The 23,458-nt window shown below is 39.3% G+C and overlaps 1 protein-coding gene across 2 annotated transcripts; it reads right to left on the bottom strand.

The window, feature by feature from the left end:
- Window positions 1-1,662: 1,662 nt before the first annotated feature.
- ACP1 (acid phosphatase 1) lies at window positions 1,663-23,389 on the bottom strand. 2 transcript variants are annotated; one of them, XM_071548418.1, is made up of 6 exons: window positions 23,281-23,389; window positions 10,956-11,029; window positions 10,565-10,678; window positions 6,168-6,229; window positions 3,810-3,915; window positions 1,663-2,935 (listed from the first exon to the last, which is right to left on the bottom strand). In XM_071548418.1, exons 1-6 carry the CDS (start codon window positions 23,321-23,323, stop codon window positions 2,858-2,860), a joined length of 477 nt encoding a protein of 158 aa, XP_071404519.1. In that variant the 5' UTR covers window positions 23,324-23,389; the 3' UTR covers window positions 1,663-2,857. The 2 variants fall into 2 exon arrangements, with proteins under 2 accessions (XP_071404519.1, XP_071404518.1); XM_071548417.1 differs by lacking the exon at window positions 10,565-10,678 and adding an exon at window positions 10,734-10,847.
- Window positions 23,390-23,458: the final 69 nt, after the last annotated feature.

Genomic DNA, 23,458 nt, shown 5'->3' on the forward strand with positions numbered 1-23,458 from the left:
TTTGCTTTCAGTGATCATTAAATGCTGAAGTTTTATCTTTCAATGGATGCAATACATGGCTAGTAGTTAAGGGACTCTACTACAGGATTCTCTCAGTTGCTCACCTGCAGTAAACGCGGGTAGAACTCTGTGCTTCACTGTGGTACCACTGACTGAAATCAGATCACAGCCTACTACTACTTAACATGTGAGTTTAAAATATTGTAAATCTTTCTTTTTCTGGTAGGCTACGTGAAATCTGGCTGAACAAAAACCTAGAAAATTTCCTTGTAAAAGGAAAATATTAACCTATGTAATGATTTAAACAATTAATATAAATAAATTCCATAAAAGTTTTCTCTACATTTAGCAGATGTCAGCATGCTTTGACAGAAGATACAACTATACTATAGCACATTTTCATTCTTTTTTATTTAGTCTTAGTTATAACTACTACCTAAGAGCCATGGGGGAGGAGAGGGAAGAGGAAGAGTCAGTTCTATATTTTTTCATTCAAAATTACATTTTTCATGAGTGGTATTTTGAATGTGTAGACACTTACTCATCTGTAATACATGATTTATATATTAATCCTGTGTTCATCGTTTTATCTTTGAACCCAAATAACAGTACTGTATAACTGTCCTTCCTGAAGGCAATTCCTGTTCTGTATTCTTGGCTTCTACAAATTTGTATAAAATACCATCTTCCAGAAGAATCCCTACTATTGATAAAAATCAATCAATCAGCTTATTCCTCCTAGTACAGTTAGTAAATTAGCTAGCCAATAAATTAATTGCTGAAAATATATCTCAAGACTGAAACTTTAAAAATCTGAACTCAATTTAACACAAATAGTTTTGACTTAGTATCACCTTACAGGAAGATTGCTAACCCTAGTAAAGGTAAACAACCATACCTTTTTATGTCCTTTCTGTTATCCCAATAGCTAAAAGATAAAGAGTTAAGACCTTTAAATCTTAGCTTTAATATGTAGGAAACTGTTGAATTCCTACATAGGCATGAATGGGAAAGCACAAGTCATCATGTTCTTAATCTGAGTTACTTTACTTTTATTGGAATATTTGAAATGGTCACTCTGGCAGAGAATAACATTAGATTACGCCTAAACACTTCCACTTTTGAGGTTAGGGCATAAGACCACATTTAAGATGGTTTGTCCCTAACTGCTGATCATTTTTCCCCATTTACTTCATCAAAGCATGCATAAAAGGACAATAATTTTTTCAGAGTCAGTGCTTAATCAGACCTGAAATACTGTATTACTTTGTCCCTGAAGTGAAACAGCTTTTAACTTGCAAATTCCTAGCTTGTTTTTTAAAGTCAAAACTATTGGTAATGCAATAATGCAGAAAGATTCTGATTTCTGTATTTAACTGTTCCATCTACCACCTGCCTTTTTGTAAGCAGGTCTTAAGTTTTATGTCTGACTGAAATTTTAGCACAAAACAGAAACCTCCCTAACACAAACACAGCTGTTCTACAGCAAAAGTCCCAAGAAATTTAATCCCTATTGTGAAGGCTGCAACAGAATGATACCAGGATTCCCCAGGAATAACAGGATCTTCTGTAGAAATATATCCCTCTCCCAGCAGAGTGAGTAGGTGACAAACACAGGGACTACTAATTTGGGAGGCAGGAAGAGACAAAAAAAAGGCTGAATAAATAAGAAAGCAAATTTTATAGATCCAGTTTTACAGATAATGTGGTAATGCTTGTTCATAACCGATGCTGATATTATTCAAAATAGGAAAATTATCATGGTACCAGTTATATTACTGATCTCAGTACATTTACACTTCTAAGGCAGACAAGAAAGGTGACGTTCAGACAAACAAGTATAGATTTTTACAAAGCATTTTGTCAAAGAGCAGAACTATCTACTTACTGGCCTTTGGTTAACTTTGTATTATATTACAGATGGACTGTGATCAGGTTGCACTATACTTGCTCTCAGAGAAGACTTTTGACAGGCTGTCCATTCTCCTGAGTAAATCTGAAAATATCGTTTGACACTCATGTAGGAACTGGAATTACAGCAAATTTCTCATCTATTACATTGCACAGATTTGAGTATTTTACTACTATGAAATACAAAATGTGATTTCACATTTCAGTTTTTAAGCTGATGTTTTGTTTTCAGAGTGAATGCTGTTACATGTCCTTGTGTCAGTGTGCTGGAATTGACCAGAAAACCAAAGGAAATGTGTTCACCTTAAATGTATAAAAGTGTACTGGAACAAAAATTATTTCTTCTTTGAATAACTAAGCATTTAAACTGATAAAAAAAGCTGTTTTCACCAGATCCTGATGATACACACAGAGGTTTTGCTTGCTTAAAAGCTTTCAAACAGTGCTAAGAGCAATGTCTGTCAGACAGCAGTTCTTTTACTCTAGCAGGCTCCATGTGAAACAGCTTCCATCCAAAGTTTGTCTCATGCTATTGGGATGACACATCAACTGTTATCTTACAGATTCTCGCTAAAAGTTGACTGAAATGAACTCACTGAGGACACGATGACAAGACCTCAGTTTACTTAACACAGCACATAAAGAAGCAAGATGTTACTTTTGCAGTACTTGTGAGAAAGCAGGGGAAGGATTTACCGATAATTTATCCTGAATTACACACTTTATTACTACAATGATGTGTGACAAAATGGTTGATCATGTAATCCAGTTAAACCCTTTCTATACTTTTTCATTAGATGACAGAAAAGCTAAAACGTAAAATTGAATAACTGAGTAAGTATTGTACAGAGGCAATAATTTTACAATTTAAATACATCAATCAAGTAAACTTTACGTATTTCAGGAGTACGTAATTATTTTCTTTTAAAAATTAAATGATGAAGCATTAATGAGACTTCTCCAAAAATGCTTTACAGCATCTAAGACACTGCTCGTAAACAGTTTCAAAGTCCTTTTCATTCCCCTAGAAAAAGAAAAGAGGAAAAAGACTGTGAGAATAACAATACTGGCTGAAAAAAAAACTGCATACTGGTTTCCTGGTTATCAGTAATGGCAAATAACAGACATTAGGAAAGAATAAAACCAGTGCAAATACTTAGTGATAGTTTTTGCATATTTCTCTCTAATTTGAACTCAGGAATTTCCACAGACAAACACTGACTTTGTATTGAACAGTTCTGGGTGACTTTCCTTCACATGCTTCTTCCATGCACTTTCTGAGCCCCTCTAAGTCTTCCTTTTTTCTTTACATTCACAGTAACCTGTTGAGTTTCACAGTTTAAAGACACACTGTGCAGAAAAAAAACCCTACACCCCAAAACTCTTTCTTTTGTTCTGAACCTGCCTCCCACTAATACCATTTGATATTCTCTGCTTCCTGGGTAATTAATTCCTTATTCAGCTTTTCCCATGATAGCAGGATTTTATAGAGCCTTACTGCATCTTCATCCATTTCTCTTTCCTAAACTGAAGAGTATTAATCCAATTATTTGCTCTTGGCTGGTATTACTCAACTTCTTTGACCATCCATGTCCACGCCTTTGTCTTTCCTGATTACATCCTCTGCAAGGAGGCTGATCAACCAGGGCTTCAGCCAATATTGAAAATACAGGTGCACTGCATTATTTAAAATGTAAATAAATGTAAGCATAAAGACACATTTTCCATTCGTATCCCAGTAATTTATATTGTTTTCTTATAATAAAAAAAATATGTTCACACCTGGCTTTGTATAACTTTAGATTATATGTCATATGCCAACTGTGGGATCTGGAAAGATTATATACTACATATACACAATTTTTTATCAAGCCACCCAAAGAATTTCTTACACATACATAGTATGGATCTTCAATGATAAGCTGTTTCTGTGGATCGTAAGTTCCAAGTAGCTCAATTTTGGCCTTGCAGTCTTTAACTTGGTTGCTTTTCCTGTTGAGATCTCTGTAAAAAAGAAAATAAAATTTTCCCTTCAATTTTTTCTCCAGAATTTTGGCATCAGCACAAGATAAGATGTTCATGACTGTTTCTAGACAACACAGGAAGATAACATGCATCTAGACTCAGTCAGTCCTGTGGAATCTGTGCTGCTTGGTTTTGTTTCTTTCATGTTGTGTGGGGTCTTATTTAACTGAACATGGAAGACATACACCTAAACTTAATACAACATGTTAACAAGCAGTCAGGCACTCAACCCATACCTTAATAAAACTTTGTAATGGTAAGGTCATCAACTTCTTCTTCAAATCAATCACTAGTACTTTCAATATCTACCCTTAGTTTGTGTTGAACAAAAACCAATGGAAATCATCCAGATTGCTCCAAAAGTATGAGTAAGCTTCTCCTCACTGTTCAAAGCCAGTGTTTTAGATTGGTCTGCTGCCAGTGCTCTCCATACCACCTCTAACCCATGTGAAGTCCCACTATAATCAGTTAGCAGAAAATGATAAATCAGTGAGCTACATCTGCTTTTGATACACTGTACCATTTCATCAGCTGTCACATCCTCTTCCTTCTGCATTGACTCTCATTGACTTAACAGTCTGGTTTGGAGACAGCATTTTCCCCATCTACTTACACATGGCCATCCATGATCCCAAAGGGAGTTAAAATGCGTCTCTCATCATCTTCAGATTAAAGGCAGCTCGGTACTATGATTTTCACAATGCACTGCCAGAACATACTAAATTCTTTAAATGTTACACATCTCCATACCAAATCATTTACTTATCATTAAAAAAGGAAAAAAAACCCAAAACCCTGTGAATATTTAGTCATAACTGTATCAGTTTAAGAAATTAAATTCTAATTATTAGTTCTGATAAATTAATTTCAGATAGTTTAGAATAGCAGTGAGACCACGATACTGGTTTTGCTTGAAGAAAAATCAGGGCTCCTCTTTCAACTAAGAAGGAATTTACAGATTTTCAATAAATTCTCTAGCCTTTTATTATTGAAAAAATGTCAAACCATTTTCTTAAAGGGTTTTGGCATACCACTTAATGAAGAGACAGGAGAAGGCCAGATGGCTCTGGTACTAAAGAAAAGGGATGTCCCAAATCTTCCCTTTCTGACATGACAGGCACTCCACCAACAACTGAAATCACCCTGCCCTCCCAGTGCTACAAACAGGCATTCCCAGGCAAAATGGTCGAAGTCTGCACAAGTTTAAGGTGAAACTGTAGCACAGGAGTAGCAATATCCCAGCAGTAGCAGCATCCCAGTTACAGTTCTTACGTTTCCTTTGCTCCACAGCTAAATCATACAAACTGTTAATTCAAATTTAAGAATTCAAATGAAAATAGAAGTAAGCCTAGTCACATCAGTGCCAGAGACACTGCAATGAAAACAAGTGTTATACCCTTTATTTATGTAGACTCCAGAAGAGAGGTCATTCAACACATTCCAGAAAATTCAACAAAATCAGACTTATTTCAGTTTAGTGGTGCTGCTTCCAGAAGTCTTTATGTGCTGCTAATACTGCTTTATTTGGTTTTGTTGATGGTTGCAGTGGTTTGGTTTGGCTTTTTTAAACTAACTTTACAATAGCCCTTACAAGCACTTTGACACCTGTATTTTATTAAAACTCAGGTCCTTAAATCCTCAATATGGATGTACTTGAGCAGAAATTTTGCTAGTGATACTCAAATCTTTTACACTAGGCAGCTACTTCACCAAATCCTTCTAAAGCACTGTTAATTAGAGCACAGCTAACAATAAAACAAGATTTCCCCCAGCTAGCAACCCTGCTTATTTCAGAGCTCACTCTATTTCTGTAAGAACTATGTAAAAAAACCCTCTCACCATACTTAATCCTTTCCAAATTCCCACAGTTTGACTTTTAGCTGCCAAGCAATTAGAAAAACAGATCACTTCAATCAAGACAGTAAGTACATCCTCATTCTTAACTACAGAGGCATCAGCTGAATATAGCACAAAGTAACTAAATTTACATGTCCTTAATCCTTGAGTGGCATGTATCACACAAATAAAGCATTGACTTCTAGCTCATTAAACTTATTGGAAGTGAAGAATCCATCTATTAGCACATCATTCACATACATGTTAAAAAAAAACCAAACGAAAGAACGGCAAGACAAGCTAAGCAGTAAAATGTGACATCTGTCTTCAAAGTGACTTATGAGACATCACTACAAGCAATCCATATGAATTTGTTCCATTTCTTCACACATTACCTTAGATTGCTCTCATCCATACAAAGTATATAATCAAAGGTCTGGAAATCCTCTTTAGTGATCTAGAATTAAAAATAAGTGCTTTAGCCTACAAACTGCATTTGATTTATAAAAAGAGGAAAAAAAGTATTTTCAAATTTTGTACTTCTTATTTACTAAAAAAGAAACAGGTGGAAAGAATAAAACTGCATCTTCATGAAGTTTTACACTAAGTTGTGGCATTTTAAATATATTCTACCCTGATTATTTACACATTTCTGCAAGTATTCCATTAAAAAAACCCAAGTCAGCTATTTAACCAATCTTTTTTTACAATTTTTCTTTTTAGTTTCATGCATCACTTTAGAACATTATTACAAGTGACATTTCTTCAACTACTAAAACTCAAGCAGATTCCCAATTGTGGAAACTATGCAATAAACATGGTTAAAAATAAAATAGAAAAATTGCTTTATTGATAGGACAACAAAAATGTAGGTAACCTGCAATCAGTTGCAATACTTCCAATCTAGAAAATTGCCACTGCACAGAAAATTTACCAAGTGAACTTCAAACCTCAATTATGATGGTATGAGTTACAATGTCTTAAAAACAAATGTATCCACAGTATTTTAGGCCATGTAAATTCACAAAATGTATGGCATGACATGAAAAAAATCTATTATACATCTTCCTACCATAGTACAATCTGTTCTTTTTTTTCCTGTAGTTTACTGACTCCTAAACATGAATATTAACTAAATTCAGAGATCTGAGATGAGAATCAGACGGGCAAACATAAGCAATAAGCCACTAACTGAAGTACTAATGTCATTGGCATTGATGGCTGCAGATATTTACCTGTCATTGTATTTCAGGTTCCATTCAAGCCTTAGCAAAGGGTCAAATCTACTGGCATTATGGGCATGGTCTGAGAACATTTCTGAAATAAGTGTCCATAATGAGGATGAATAAAAGGAATGAAATCTGTAATGAGTTCATATTAAGACTGCATTTTACACATAGTCCTATTTGAAGTATCATAACCAAAAGACCGGGAAAGTTTGGTCAGAACAGGTTTTCCTGGCAGGCATCTCTGGGAAGAATGGGCTAGAGAAGTGAGTAAGTAAGCAAGTAAAGAGACAAAAACGCAAAACATCCTTTAAGTCAGAGGTTTCACTTGTAAAAATTACTTGTATATTAAATAAAAAAAAAGGTTCAGATGGCAAAACATCCATTTTGTGCAAAGAGCAAATAGATACTGAATAAGCTCCCACAACAGGGAGTAAGGAAAGACAGAAATTATCACAATAAAGCCATAAACGAAACACTACGCACACAAGGAGAAATGAAGGGGTGAGGTGTGTTGGGGGAGTATGAGAAAAGAAAGGGTTAATGGTGAAAACTAATGCAGACTTGTTTATTTTCACTGTAAAAATATTTGCTGTATTCATGCAGTGCCTTTGACCTATGAAAATATTTTTGCAGTGGAAATAGCTCTGTTTTCCTGGCAAATCTAAGCACTACCTCTACAAGCTGCTTCTGATTGCTCTACACAGCTAAACACTGGCCCCTGTGAAAATAGGAGGGCATGGATTTCTTTGTTGTACAGACATATGTAAGAATAAAATAAAAATAAATTAAAAAAAAGAAATCCACACCTGCCACACTTCCCACTTGACAATGCAACAGTTATTACCCTATGACAAGCACCAACACAGATGCAAATGCAGCCCCTAAAAGCAATATTACCATTTGGCTCATGCTCTTAAGCCGCACTGCAGCATCAGATACAAAAAACAATTGAGCAAACTCCAGTGAACTGAAGATATTCCTCAAAACTATGAAAACTAGTATTTTGGGGGAACTGAGGACATGAAAAGTTATGTACATTTTGAGAAGAGTAGTGGAGAGTTCAGCTGTGGATGGAACTATGCAGACAACAATAGCCTTACATATAACCATTATTAAATTATTTGTTAAACATTCCCCTTTATTTACAGAAGGGAAATCTCATTTTCTCTATCTAAAATTCCAAGAGAGACAGTTTTTCTCAAATTTATCCAGTTTTGAAACAGTGTTTAGTACAACCTTCTTCTAATCTCAATTTCATTTTTAAGGCAAATGCACGGTATGAGTCATATCCAAATAAATTTTGGCCTCAGTATGAATAAAAGTGAAACTGATTAAAACCAATCTGTTTTGTGCACCAAGACTAAGAGCTTATAAAATTTCAATGGGTACACAAACATCCATGAGCCCACCATCAACTAAAATGTTAAAAACTCTTTATTTAACATATAAATATATATTTATTGTTATATTTCAATTTTCACTTAAAATATGGTGGTGGGATGTAACCAATTTAACATTCTCTTTTATATAAATCATTCTTGTAGTTCTGAATTTTAAAAAACATGTAAAATCCATGAGTATCATAATTATGCACAAAATTACATGACAGAAATTGCATTTGCCTGGGGGGGGTACCAGTATTCCACAGGAGTGAAGAGGATAATTGTACAAGGTACTTATCTTAGGACAGGATTTTGAATGCAACAGAAGATAAATCCCTGGTATTTCTTTAATACAGCTTCTGTATTAAATTTTCCTTAATCTGTTCTGAAAAGTCTTCACACAAAATTCTATCCTTGAATTTGTCTTTAACAGTGAAACAAACACATGTCCACTTGCACTAACCTGACCACTCTGAATAGTCCTATTCCATGCTGTTGAGTCCCTCTCTTTTCAGAAGTACTACTCTGCAGTTTAGAGAATCAGCAGAAACCATTTAACAGGAGTTTTGAAAAAACAATGAATTGGAGTTACATAGTTAACATCAGTGCAAAATGAACAGTTACCTGTAGTTTAGGGATTTGAAGATTTGCTTTACAAAAGAAATTGCTTGTACTGGGATGTTTTAGACAAATTTTCATCCTTTAGTCTTTCATTTTATTGTCACATTCTTGTTAATTTTCTCTCCCTGCATATGTAACATTTTAGGATCTTCTGCTTTAAAAATCTCTTCATTTGCCAGAATGTATAAGCAAATGTCTTCATTAAAGTGTTTTCATTCCCTCTCTGCCTAAGGAGGATATATTGATTTGTTTCAAGACAGAGGATCAACTCAATTTGGGCCCTTTTGCTTTGGTTTAACTGCTTATAAACTACTCTAGGAATACCCAAGAAGAGTTCTCAAGTTTCCAAGGCATCTTCTAAGAAGACGAACATGTTGCACTACTGTGACTGAAACACTGAATAGTTTCAGTACAATTTAGCTTATGTATTGACAAACAATGATGTCTGTAAGCACTGATAAACAGTAAATCCAGAACTTGCTAACAGGATAAAAATTACATCAGACTTTTGTAGTAATTATTCTAATAATAAACATTTAAAAATCTGAAATGGTGCTGTGCTTAGTTCTGTTTATTATGCAAACGAAGATTAACATCAGGAGAGGTCAGTAGAGGGCAATTGACTAATTGAGAGAATTTATTTTAAAAAGTAAAAAAACTAAACATGTGGTCTTTGAAAGTGAAGAAAGTAAATATGACCTCAGTAAGGTCTAGTAAAATTCTGTAGGGAACAGAAATGTAGGATAATAACAAGACTACTTGATCTTTTTGTCAGTACAAGAACTAGTGGCATAAACTCAAACTAAGTAAAGGTCAAGCCCTAAAGGAATATCTTATATCCAGAGAACAGTTAAATGAAGTAAATTATGTGCATTTATTTGAGGGTCTGAATGATTTAAATAGATGCAGACACATTTACTTCCAATCTCTCCGGAATGCAGGATGGAAATACATGTTCTTTTGTTAATGAAAACAGACATGAGTTTTGGTAAAACTTAGAGGATTTCACTAAGTGACAAACCTGTCTTATCCTTAAGAATGCTTCAAGGGTATGTTTTCCTCTGAAGTTACCACCAACTGTGCTACTAATCCTGTGTTTGAGTGCTTTCTAATTCTAATTTAACACACTCTAAATAATTTTAAAAGATCTTCATGCAAGTGCAGAAGCTTTTTGTGACAGATGAACAGGTATTCTACTTCTTTATGGACCTGTTAAATAAATATGCAATTCCTTGCTGAAGGAGGCATCACAGATTATTAAAGTCCTTTTTAAGAAGTATTTTAAAAAATGCTCAAAATACTACATATTTAAAGGCAGGATTTTTCTATAATGCAGAAACTGCTCCTATGCTTTCTAGTTATACTTCCAATGAAGCTTAGTAACAAGAAACTCATTAAGACCAACTAGAAGAGTTAGGCCACTGAGTCCTCTGAAAATCTGCATACAGTATTGTTTACTTGATGCTGAACCATGCATTGGTTAAATGACTTCTATGATTGCAATGGTTAGGGCTAAACAAAGCATGGGTATGAATAGAAAGAAAATATACTCTCTTCTACCTGCCGTGCTTTATGGGCTGTCTCAATGCCATGATTTCTTAGACAGCTTAAAGCCCTTGAATCTGGGGAGCGCCCCACGTTCCAGTCGGAAACAGCGGCACTGTCTGTCATCCACTGTAACAACAAAATGAATACATAAACACGTTTAAAGAAAATTAAAGTACAGTACCTGCCTGGCAATATGATTCATGGTAATGCCATGCTTCTTCATGCAATTCTGTCCTCGATAGTCAGGAGGGCTTCCTATTTCATAGGCAGATGTCGCTGCACTGTCTATCCTCCACTACAGAAAAACAAATTTATATTTTTATGTTTCCTTTCTCACTGCTTATATTTCTAACTGGCTATGAGACAGTTATTTCTTAGGCAGGAGCAGAAATAAACAGCTTACCTTATGTTCAAGTTTTGCATCAGTTACAAGTTTCCTAAAAACTGCTTCGGCTATTGGAGAGCGACAGATGTTTCCTATGGAAATGAGATTGAAGTGAATCTTCAGACTATTGAAAACAAAAAAATCAATAATTGTGTGAAGTTTTCAGCACAAATCAGATTGAAGATTTTTATTTACTTAGAATGTGTATTGCTTATGTGAAAACCCAGAATCCTGCATCTGGATTGGAGCAATCTCCAGTATAAATACAGACTGTGGCACAGGGGATTGAGAGGAGCCCTTTGGAGGACTTAGAGACACCAGAGTGTGAAAAATTGGGTATGAGCCAGCGATGAGCACCTGCAGCCCAGAAAGCCAGTCATATCCTTGGCTGTACCTAAAGCAGCGTGGTCAGCAGGACAAGGGATGTGATTCTGCCCCTCTACTCAGCTCTCATGAGACCCAACTGGACTAGTGCCTTTGGCTCTGGGGCCCCCAGCACAAGACATGGGCCTGCTGGGGTAGGTCTCAAGGAGGAGCACAAAGATGATGAGAGGGCTGGAGCACCTGAGCTGAATGAGAACTGAGAGTGTGCAGCCTGGAGAAGAGAAGAACTGGGGAGATCTTACTGCAACCTTTCTATATATAAAGGGTGCTGCAGAGACAGGACAAGGGACAACAGTTTTAAACAGAAATAGAGGAGATTTGTATTGGACATAATCAAGAATTTTTTTTTACAGTGAGGGTGGTGAGACACTGGAAGAGGTTGCCCAGAGAAGCTGTGGATGCTCCATCTTTGGAAGTGTTCAAAAGGCCAGGCTGGACTGGGCTTTGAGCAACCTGGTCTAGTGGAAGGTGTCCCTGCTCATAGCAGGGGGATGGGAACTACTAAATCATTTCACTGATGATCCTTTCCCACCTAAATCATTCTATGATTCTGTATTCTCCATCAGTGTCTTGAAATACATATTATTATATAAAATATATAACTTATTAAAATAAATAGGAGAAATATTGTGTAATCACATCACCCTCTTCTCTTCTATAAAGATATGTGATCACAGAAGGCCAGAGAAAACTACGAAATTTAAATGGCAGCATATAATTTTTATCTTCCCCACTTCCTACACACTGCCAAATTTCAACTAATACCACTTTCAATTAATGCCTGGAGAATCACAAACGTTTGCCTCAAGTACTTACATTACTACCTACTTGTGAAAAAAAATTTTGGACAATTCCAAAACACAGCCACCGCCATTGTGAAGACAACACAGTGAAATGGCTGAACCACCTGTAGTAGAAATGCTCTTGATCACTGAAGTGAGGTCAGTGAAAGTCAAACTGGACACTCATTAAGAGCAGCTTTCACGCACCAATTCCAAACTCCTGCAAAAGTAATTCAATTACACAAGCTCCAAAAACAACTCGGGAAAAAAAATTTCCACACTTTTTTTTGTCCAAAATATGGAGGATTAGGAACAAAACATAACTCATGGCAAAACTGAAGTGCTGTCAATCAGCCAACAAACAGTTAAGGCGCTTAATTATAAAAATTCATAATCAGTCTTCCCTTCAATTGCACTTGCCACTTGATCTGACCTTGTTTTCAAAAAGAAACTATTTCAACAATGCAGTAGTGCCCCTATTAACAACTAGAAATAATAGATCTGAAGGATTTTTGCTCCATTGCTGAAGCTGTAACTAAGTTAACCATCTATGGCAAACCTCTTAAAAATGCATGCAGAAGTTCACAGTGTTTGAAAAAGATGAGGCACATGAGCTCACACCATGCCTGTATTTTCAAACCAAACACCAGGGTAGACACTTCACTGCTAAGGAGAAGCTGGTGTGATCTGGACATTTAATAACTTGCTGTTACTCATGCCAACTATAAAAACCACAAAGAGGGAAGTCAAGGACTGAAGCAACACAAATTGGCAGTCAAAGATTTAGAGAGCATTGAATCACTAAATGGCAAAAGGAACAGACTATTCTGAAACTGATCTTGCTGAAACATTAGGTGAATTCTGATGGCAACAGATCTCCCAGGAGAAAACACACTATTTCCATTGTTTGAATTAGTTTATTCCACGCACAGAAAGGAAACCAATCTTGGAAGAAAAATAAAGCTGTAAAATTTTGAATTTCCTGAAACAGTTAAGTGAAAAAATATGTTAACATTATTAATTACAAAAATGTTTAAAAATATAGTAATGAATTTAAAAAATTGATCTTGGTTTACTTGAGTAAGCATTAAACAATACAATTTCAACAGGGAACATGGTACAACATAAGGCAGAATATAACCTTTATATTAATCAGCAAAATCCTTCAATATTGCAGTCATATACAGTATTACTTCTCTTAAAAACAAATCAAGTTCCCTTTTAAAAAGCATCATCTATTTTAAAAGGCTATTCCAGATACTAATTTCCTGTAGTAGCTTGACAATTCCCACTTAATATTTATTCTTGGAAGTCTGTGCTCATCTGATCTTGGTTAACATCACTCCCTGTATCACAAACCTTTCTTTTCTTCAGCAGATACAGAACCCTTGCCAAGCATAGCTGTGCTAAACTAAACAAACCAAGCTCACAATCTCCTCATGCAATTAACTGACCCTTATCTAATCATTCCAGTCAAATTGACTCTGCACTTGTTCTGATTTGAATTTATTTTTCTTGAATACTGACAAATAAAATCACAGACTATACTACAGGACAAGTTTGTTCCAATTTGTTTTATGAAAAAAAAGAAGGTCTGAAATACGTACTTCGTTCTTTTGAAAATAACCCAAGATAACTTCTACAATCATATTGGATTCGTTTGTATCAAATTTACAATTATAATCCCCCACTTCTAATTTGCCATTCCCTCTCTTTCTCTGTTGCTTTAAACAGGTGATCTTTAAGTCTTCTTTCTAAATTATTATGTTCTGTTTCCATTACACCAGCTGTTGAGGCCATCATTTCTTCCTCTACAAAATTTTTCCTCTGTACCAATGATTCCACACACCTGTGCATGAACAGAAACTTTCATGACTACACTCAACATTTCAGCAAAAAACAACGATTAATACTACTGGTCCTTGTAACTCATTAACTAGCTCCCAGAATTTCAAAATGGTGCTTTTGAAATAAATCCTTCATCGCTTTTTCCATTTGTTTAACCTTCTGCCTTATATGGATTGAATTATACGCTCCAAATTTTCACTTTTCTGTAACCTGTTCACTACTTGAAATAAAGGCCTTAAATATAATCTTTAATGATATCACATAAAATACCATCATGAACAGCACCACAATCACCAGCTGATTAAACATATGAACAAACACTTCTAGCAATAACCAGAAACTACAGTTATATCATTTTTGAAACAAATACCTAACCTAGTTTGTGACTTAAAAATTAATGTCTTCCAGGGTGACATTCCCGATATTACCAGAGGTATCGGCACTGTCAGGGAACTGCAATCATCATTCCAATCTATTCTTGGAAACTACAGACAGAATCACAGAACTGATTCAATAGCAGCTCTTCTCCCTACATACTCTGCAGGATTAGCTCAATCCTAACCAAATCTTTTACCCACACTACTCCTTGCAACTGTTACCATTCATCTCAACATTGATGAAAAGCCTTTTTCGTCCCACTGACACAGGCAAACTTCAATCCTTGTTTTACAGTCACCCTTCCCACTGTAATTTCTATCCACTTCACATCCAGTTTTACATCCCACATTGGTCTTTCCAGCCTTTCTGAGGTTCCTCACATGCGCAGCATTTCCTAAGTATGGATTGACAGTCATTTTTGGGGAGTGAAGGGGGAAATTTCACAAAAGAAATCATAGGGCAATTACCTTTCTCCTTGAACTACATTTTCTTTAAATGTTATCTACACATTATCTTTGCTACCTATCCTCCTCTGGTGTTCCCTTCCCCCTTGTTCTATTTCTGACTGATCATCATGCTTTTTTTACATAGAAGATAACAGTATTCAAGTTCTCTGAAGCTCCATCTTCTCCCTTCACTCCCTCAAGGTACCCAGAGAGCTGATCCATTGAAATTAATCCTACAAACAGCTCCAAAATATGACAACAGAGGGATAAGAAACTGTAATCACAGAATCAGTACTGGAACCATTTGTCAATCACTTTTAAGAAGCCATGCTGCTTTCTCATTCATTTTCTAGGAACAAGGACTCCTCTGAGTTAAAAGCTTAATTTTTTTAGTTCTTACTCCAGTCTGTCCACTAATATCTGACCCATTCCCATACAGAAATGGAAGCGCTGGTTCTACTGGCAAGAAAGAAGTGTTGAATCCATTTCATGCTCAGGTCCATTGCCTGTCTCCAGGTATATTATTAATCCAATCATCTATTCTCTCAATTGTTTTTATATCTCCATTGTTCCTTATTCATCTCCCTAATTCTTTGAGACCTTCCCCAAATGCAAATAAATGCTTTTCTTTTGTTCCTTTCTTTTTCTGTCTCCTGTTTGTAACAAAAGCTTTACTAGCTTTCATTATCTCACATTCAAAATCCTGCTTCTAACTCTACTTGCCTTTCTGCATGGTCAGTTCACCCGAGTGACTGTAAAAATGCTTCCCAGCACCACTCATCAGGTCCCCTTCACAAGCAAGTGTTTAACACTGACTGCTCACAATTCTTTCCAGTTAAGTCTATCTTGTCACAGTCAGCATTCAACTACCTTTGTTAAGGAAGTGTTCAAGGCACTGATTTTAGTTCAGTTTCCCTGGTCTCTCCATTCATGTGTGTGTGGGTGTGTATGAAAACTCTCCTTGCAGTAAGGTTAACTACACTGAATTGTCAACTGCTGGAACATTTTGCTTTCCTTACAGCAACCTAAGGGCTGACAGGGAAATACAAGTCTTCAACACATAAGCACCTATTCACAGCAATCAGACTTTTAACATGTTTTAAGCATATTTCTTGTTTTTCAGTTCCAAGATCTCCTTTACAACTATGCTTTCCACTCTCTAGAACTTCTGCATAATTCTGAAACACAGATTAAATACAACATTGTATTCTTACAGCTACAGTACCAACCAAGACTGCACAGTTTATTTTCCTTACATTTATTTAATATTCTCTTCTTTATCCAAAAAAAGTCATTATTTCTTTTTATCAGCTTGCTAAGAATCCTCATTACAGCATCTGTTTTTCATGACTTCTTCAATGTCTTACCCAACCTATTGCTTTCCCATTCTGCAGCTATCAATAGTATTTCGTCCCGTGAAACCTGGTATTTGGCTACAGCTAAATGCATTAGGGCAGTCCCGTGGGGTACAGGAGAGCACTCTGGACTCTCTATCCCAAGGTCCTGAGTTCAAGTCTCAGTAGGGACTGTCCCCTGGCAGTTAAAGCCTCCCTGCCATCCGATCCCATCAGATCTCGGATGCTCAGCAGGGTCAGCCCCGGTTAGTACCGGGTGCTGTGACAGTCCCAAAGACTTCACTGTCGCTGTCCAAGCTCACTCAGCCATGGCAGATGGACCTTGGGACTGAAACGGTGGGGCCAGTTCTGTGCAGGCTGTGCCTCACCTAAAAAATCCACTGCGCAGGCTGGAAGGACACACCCACATGGGGAGAGCCCTTCCCAAATCTGCGTTCATGAAGTCTGGCCATACAATGGACTGTGATAACTGAACCAGGAAACTCAAACCTCTGTAACTGTCATCTCATGTCCTCATACCCAATAAGATAATTGCCATTTCAGAAGTGATTTTATGCAGTCTACATGCCTGGCGACAATAATCATACACAGTAATTCACAACAAGCATTAACCTTCTGAGGACCCAGCCAAAACCACTTTGCTGAACAGGACACCTATCTTACAACTGTTCCTCCATCCATCGAGGAGATCAGTCAGCCAGTGCCAGGTCTAAGACATCCATTCAGCTTGTTATGTTATAGTGGACAAGTCATCTGAGAAAAAGAGGCTGACTTATATAACACAGCATCTTATTAAGCTCATTTCTGGAGCTCAACCATTAATTACATGAGCTGTGTAAGTGTAAAATGAGCAAACTGCATTTTGGTTCACCTCCACTTTTAATTATTTCTTTGCTTAAATGAAAAGAAATGCTTTCCTGGTGCCTTTTCATATACTGTAATTACATATTTTGCTGGGTTTTTCATTATTTTCTCAGTGATGAGGAACCCTTATCAGTAACGTAGTTAAGCACATTAACTAGATTATATTTTGTTGTGTAATAAACATCAACTTATTTCATTACAAACAACAGAGTCAATAGATATTTCAGCAATAGGGTCCTTCTACAACAACACAGAAAGACAATGTAGTTTTTCATGTAGGCTTGTACTTTCTGGGACCCACCCTCATTGGATGTGGCAAACTTAAGAATGAATGTACTTCATTAAGCAGCAAAAAATACTACAGATAAATGCAGTTCTAGAAATCTGTTTAATACTCTTTTCAGCAATAATCTCAGCTCTTATTTCTAATAAATATAGGAGGAAAGAACTATCACTCTTTGAGAACCAAAGAAAATTAAGCAAACTTAGAGCAGGAAGAAGAAACAAGTTGCCTACAAAATTTAACTGAAAAGAGTGTATATTTCACTGGACAGGACAGAAGTGCTTATCATGTCAATTAGTTTTTTCACACCACATACCATTAGGGTCATTTTTTTATAACCCAGTAATAGAGAAGAGGACTTTTAAAAGCTATTTACAACATGTGATTTGATTAAAAAAATCCATCCCATTAATACTCATCCTGACTTGTGCACCCTTTCCTCAGGCTTAATATTAATAATTAATATAAATTCTTATATTATCTTACACTAATAAGAGCTCCTCAGAGACTAACCTGCATTAGAAACTTGCTACAGTGCAAATCACCATCATGGGCTTACAACTTACAACTCTGTTAAATACCTCCAGGACCTCAACCATCCCCTTGGACAGCCCTTTCCAATGCTTGACAACCATTTTTGGTGAAGAAATTTTTCTGAACCCCCAATTTAAACCTTCCCTGGTGCAGCTTAAGGCCATTTCCTCTGATCCCGTGCCTTGTAACTTATTTCTTGTAGTTTTAGACAGTGATGAGGTCTCCCATCAACACTTCCTGTAAATCCCAGCTCTCTCTGCTGCTCCTCATAGGACACTCTCCAGAACCTCTAAGTCTTTCTTGTAGTGAAGGGCCCAGAGCAGAACACAGGATTTGAACAGCAGCCTCACCAATGCTGAGTACAGGGGGACCATCATTTCCCTGTTCCTGCTGGCCACACTAGTTCTGATACAGGCCAGGATGCCACTGGCTTTCTCAGCCACCTGGGCACACACCTGACTCATGTGCAGCCAGCTGTCAAAAAGAACACCCAGGCCACTTTCCACTGGGCTGCTTTCCAGTCACTCTTCTCCTGGCCTGTAGCGCTGCTTGGAGTTGTTGTGACCCAAATGCAGGCCCCAACACTTGGCCTTACTGAACCTCACACAGCTGGCCTTGGCCCATTGATCCTGCCTGTCCAAATCCCTCAGGAGAGTCTTGCTGCCCCTCCAGCAGTTCACAACTCCTGCCTGACTTGTGTTGTCTGTGAACTGACTGCAGCTGCCCTCAATCCCTTCATCCAGATCATTGATAAAGATATTGAACAGGACTGATCCCAACACTGAGCCGTGGGGAACACCACTCATGATTGGCCGCCAGCTGGACGTCATTCCATTCACCATCACTCTGGGCCCAGACATCCAGCCAGCTTTTCACCAAGGAAACAGTGCACCTATCCAAGCCATGAACAGCCAGTTTCTCCAGGAGAAGGCTGTGGAAAATGTGGACAAAGGCTTTACTGAAGTCCAGGTAGACAAGATCCACAGCTTTTCCCTCATCTACTATGATCACACAGCTCAGGTCAGTCAAGCAGGACCTGCTTTTCCTAAACCTGTGCTGGCTAGGCCTGATGCCCTGCATGTGCCACATGATGGCACTCATGATGATCTGCTCCATGACCTTCTCTGCACCATCTGGCTGACAGACCTGCAGTAACCCAGTGTCCTTCCAACCCTTCTTGGAGATGGGCATCACATTGTCTTGGGTTGAGCTGGCAAAACGCCAACTGTCCAAGACAGAGTGAAAAGGGAAGAAGGGGGACAGGGAAAAAAAACCTCTAAACCAGGTTTATGCTGAAACTGACTATATGTATTTATAGAGAAAAGAGAAAATTAAGAGAAAACTACAATATAACACACACTTACACAAGTTGTATATAACAAGAAATAACATCCCACTCCCCAATTAATACAAAGTGTATTACTCTAAATCTGTAAGTACTCTAAAAGACACCCTGCAAGAAAGAGAAGGTATAACAACAAAATATTTCTACTTCCCTGAACTCAAACAAAATGCAAGTAGTGGCAGAAGGAGCAGGGACCTAGCATTGTAGAAGAGCTGTGGCACATTCTTCTTCTAGTACAGCCATGGTGGAACTGAACAAGCCACTCCCACACACTGGATTTTACCCCTTTCAAGATGATGTAATATGGCCTGGAATACAATAGTATTGGCTAGAAGAAGTCAGCTGTTAGCTAGCCCATCTTAGCTCAAGTCAGCTGACAATCCCAGGCCTGGTCTGAACTTTTAAAGCCTAAATTTAGGCCTACTTTGCTAACCCATAACACACATTTTCCTACCTCCAGACAATGAGGACCTCCCCATTTGACCAGGACTGTAAATGACTGAAAGTGGCTCAGTGAGCACTTCCAGCAGCTCCTTCAGTGGAGGAAAAGTGGTTGGAAAGCAGCCTGGCAGAAAAGAACCTAGAGCTGCCAGCGTGCCCAGGTGGCCAAGAAGGCCAGTATTATCCTTGCCTGTATCAGCAATAATGTGACCAGCAGGACCAGGGCAGTGAGCATCCCTCTGTACCTGCACTGGTGAGGCCACACCTCAAATCCTTCCTTTAGTTTTGAGCCCTTCACTTCAAGGACATGCCGGTGCTGGAGCGTGTCCAGAGACAGGCAACAGAGCTGGTGAAGGCTCTGGAATACAAGTCCTGTAAGGAGTGCCAGAGGGAGCTGGGGTTGTTCAGCCTGGAGAAAAGGCAGCTCAGGGAAGACCTTATTGCTCTCTAAATTACCTGAAAGGAAGTTGTAGCCACATGGGGGTTGGTCTTTTCTCCAAGGCAACTTGCAATAGGGCAAGAGGAAATGGCCTCAAGCTGTGCCAGGGGAGGTTCAGGAGTAATTTTCTCACCAAAAGGGTGGTTAAGAATTAAAAGGGGCTTCCCAGAGAAGTGGTGAAGTCACTATCCCTGAAATATTCAAGAAATAACTGGATATGGCACTTAGTGTTGTGGTTTAGTTGACAGATTGGTGTTCAGTCAAAGGTTGCACTTGATGATCTTGGAGGTCTTTTCCAACCTTAATGATTCTGTGATTCTGTTTTATGATTCTGTGATATTGCTCCGTCTTCCTGTTCAGAGGGCTGGTACCTGGAGAACAACCAGTCTTACTGTTCAACACTAAGGAAAAGAAGACATTAGATAGCTTAGCCTTTTCCTCATCCTGTGTCACTTATTTCCTCCTGTATCTAATAAAGGACAGGGATTCTCCTTAGCCCTCCTTTTGCTGCTGATGTATTTACAGAAATACTTCTGTCATTTTTACAGCAGTAGACAGATTAAGTTCTAGCTGGGCTTTGGACCTTCCAATTTTTCGTCCTGCATACCCTCATGACATGTTTATAGTCCTCCTGAGTTGCCTGCCCCTTCTTCCAGAGGTCATAATCTCTCCTTTCTTCGCTCAGTTCTAGCCAAACCTCCCTGTCCAGCCAGGCTGACCTTCTTCCCTTCTGGCCTGTCTTTAAGCACATGAGGACAGTGATTACTATTGCCTTTGGAACATCATGTTTGGGAAGAAGGATTCATATTAATTAAGATGCTTTCATACAAAAACATCTGTATAGGCCAATGGTTTCCAAACCTACAGCAACCAATATTCCCTTAGTAAAGGATGTTTTCCCTGAATTATTATTAGGGGCTGATTTTACTCTAAGGTAAACATCAGAACATATTTTACAAAACTAAACTCTTGTTTTGCTATTCAATTAATCTGCATGTCTCTTATTACAACAGAGAAGCAGATACTGAAAAGCCCAAATATTAAGCAAGGGTTTTGTAACACACCTGGCAAGATGCCAGGGATTCACAGCACACAGGTAAGATTATACAGGCTGAGAAGCAGATCTGGTTAAAAGCCCTCCTAGAGCAGAGTAGAGCACCCTTAGAGCTTGTTATCCCGTGATGGAAGCAGAGGTTTAGACAAGGCACATACTAAATTGGGCATGGCTCTGTAATCCATGCAGTCAAGTTCGCAATTTGTTGGTGTGATCATATTGTTTATCACTAATTGATTGTCTTAAGCTTCAGAAAAACCTTCCAGTGATTTCTGATCCCATCTACACTTCTGTTTTCTATGACCATGCATGACAGCCTTTACAACTTAAATACACAGAATATCTAAAAAAACGGTTCCTGTTTTTTCATTTCGGTAGCATTTCAAAAGAGTCTTATTCTTTTTACTCATTTTCATGACAGATGACATTTCATTATTAGATCATGACACATCAGCCTCCACCAAGGTCCTCTTCTTAAAAGTCCTAATGTACGTATCCACTTTTGGCAGAGACTGTTCCATTAAGTTCAGTTATTTTTGTTGCAGTTTTCTCTCCCCTTCCCATGTTAGATCACAGAATCATGGAATCGATTGGGTTGGAAAAGAACTCCGAGATCATCGAGTCCAACCCTTGGTCCAACTCCAGTCCATTTACCAGATCATGGCACTCAGTGTCACGGCCAATCTGCGTTTAAAAACCTCCAGGGATGGTGAATCCACCCCCTCTCTGGGCAGCCCATTCCAATGCCTGATTACTCCCTCTGTAAAGAATTTTTTTCTGATATCCAACTTAAATTTCCCCTGGCAGAGCTTGAGCCCGTGCCCCCTTGTCCTATTACTGAGTGCCTGGGAGAAGAGACCAGCCCCCACCTGGCTAGAACTTCCCTTCAGGTAGTTATAGACAGTGCTGAGGTCACCTCTGAGCCTCCTCTTCTCCAGGCTAAACAACCCCAGCTCCCTCAGCCTCTCCCCATAGGGCTTGTGCTACAGTCCCTTCACCAGCCTTGTTGCTCTTCTCTGGACTCGCTCCAGCACCTCAATATCCTTTCTGAACTGAGGGGCCCAGAACTGAACACAGTACTCAAGGTGTGACCTCACCAACGCAGAGTACAGGGGAAGGATCACTGCCCTGGTCCTGCTGGCCATGCTATTTTTGATACAGGACAGGATCCCATTGGCCTTCTTGGCCACCTGGGCACACTGTTGACTCATGTTGAGCTTCCTGTCAATTAGTACCCCCAGGTCCCTTTCTGCCTGGCTGCTCTGCAGCCACTCTGTGCCCAGCCTGTAGCGCTGCAGGGGGTTGTTGTGGCCAAAGTGCAGGACCCGGCACTTGGCCTTGTTGAACTTCATCCCATTGGAATCAGCCCATCTCTCAAGTCTCTCCAGATCCCTCTGCAGAGCCCTCCTGCCTTCCAGCAGATGGACACTCCCTCCCAACTTGATGTCATCAGCAAATTTGCTGATGATGGACTCAATCCCCTCATCTAAATCATCAATAAAGATGTTAAATAGGACTGGACCCAACACAGATCCCTGGAGAACACCACCAGTGACTGGCCGCCAGCTGGATGTTCCAAACAGCAAACCTGAGGGCAGGTCCCTGCTCCTCCCAGACGTCAGCGCCGCACAGCTCGCAGGGCTGTTCAGCCGCCACTCCGCGCAGTGCAGCGCCGCTTTCTGCCTCTGGAGGTGCTGCTCTGCCCCACGGGCAACCTCCGAGTTTTGCAACACTGGACTTCACCCGTTATTTCCTACTGATTTCACAGAATCACGGGAACGTCAGTGTGCTGGAAGGGACCCCTGGAGATCATCCAGTCCCACCCCCCTGCCACGGCAGGGTCACCTCGAGCAGGTAACATGGGAACGCGTCCAGATGGGACTGGAACGTCTCGAGAGGGAGACTCCACGACCTCAGTGGGCAGCTTGTTCCACTGCTCTGCCACCCTCAACGTAAAATTCTTCCTCGTTACTGCGACCGATCCGAAACGGGGAGCACATGGACGCCACTTTCCGCCTCCCTTCCCGGCTACTGCTCCGGCCCGCCCCGACAAGGAAACGCGCGGGGCCCTCCTGGGGCGGGACGCGCCTCTCCCGCCACGGGCCCTGCGTCCCGCGCCCCCGCAGCCCGTCGGGCCGAGCACCGCGGGCAGGGCAGGGCAGGGGCAGGGGCGGGGGCCGCGCCGCTCACCCAGACACACGAACAGCACCGACTGCGCCTCGCCCGCCGCCATCTTCGCCGCGCAGGGCCTCGCGGCTGCCGCACAACGCGCGCCTCGCTTTACGGCACGGGCCGCCAGGGGCGGCTACGGGATTTGCCTGTTTGGAGCGGGGAAAAAAGGGAGGGAAGCGCGAACCGTGACCGGCTG

The sequence above is a fragment of the Pithys albifrons genome, chromosome 2 (genome assembly GCF_047495875.1).
Source record: "Pithys albifrons albifrons isolate INPA30051 chromosome 2, PitAlb_v1, whole genome shotgun sequence".
In the NCBI taxonomy this organism is placed as follows: Eukaryota; Metazoa; Chordata; class Aves; order Passeriformes; family Thamnophilidae; genus Pithys; species Pithys albifrons.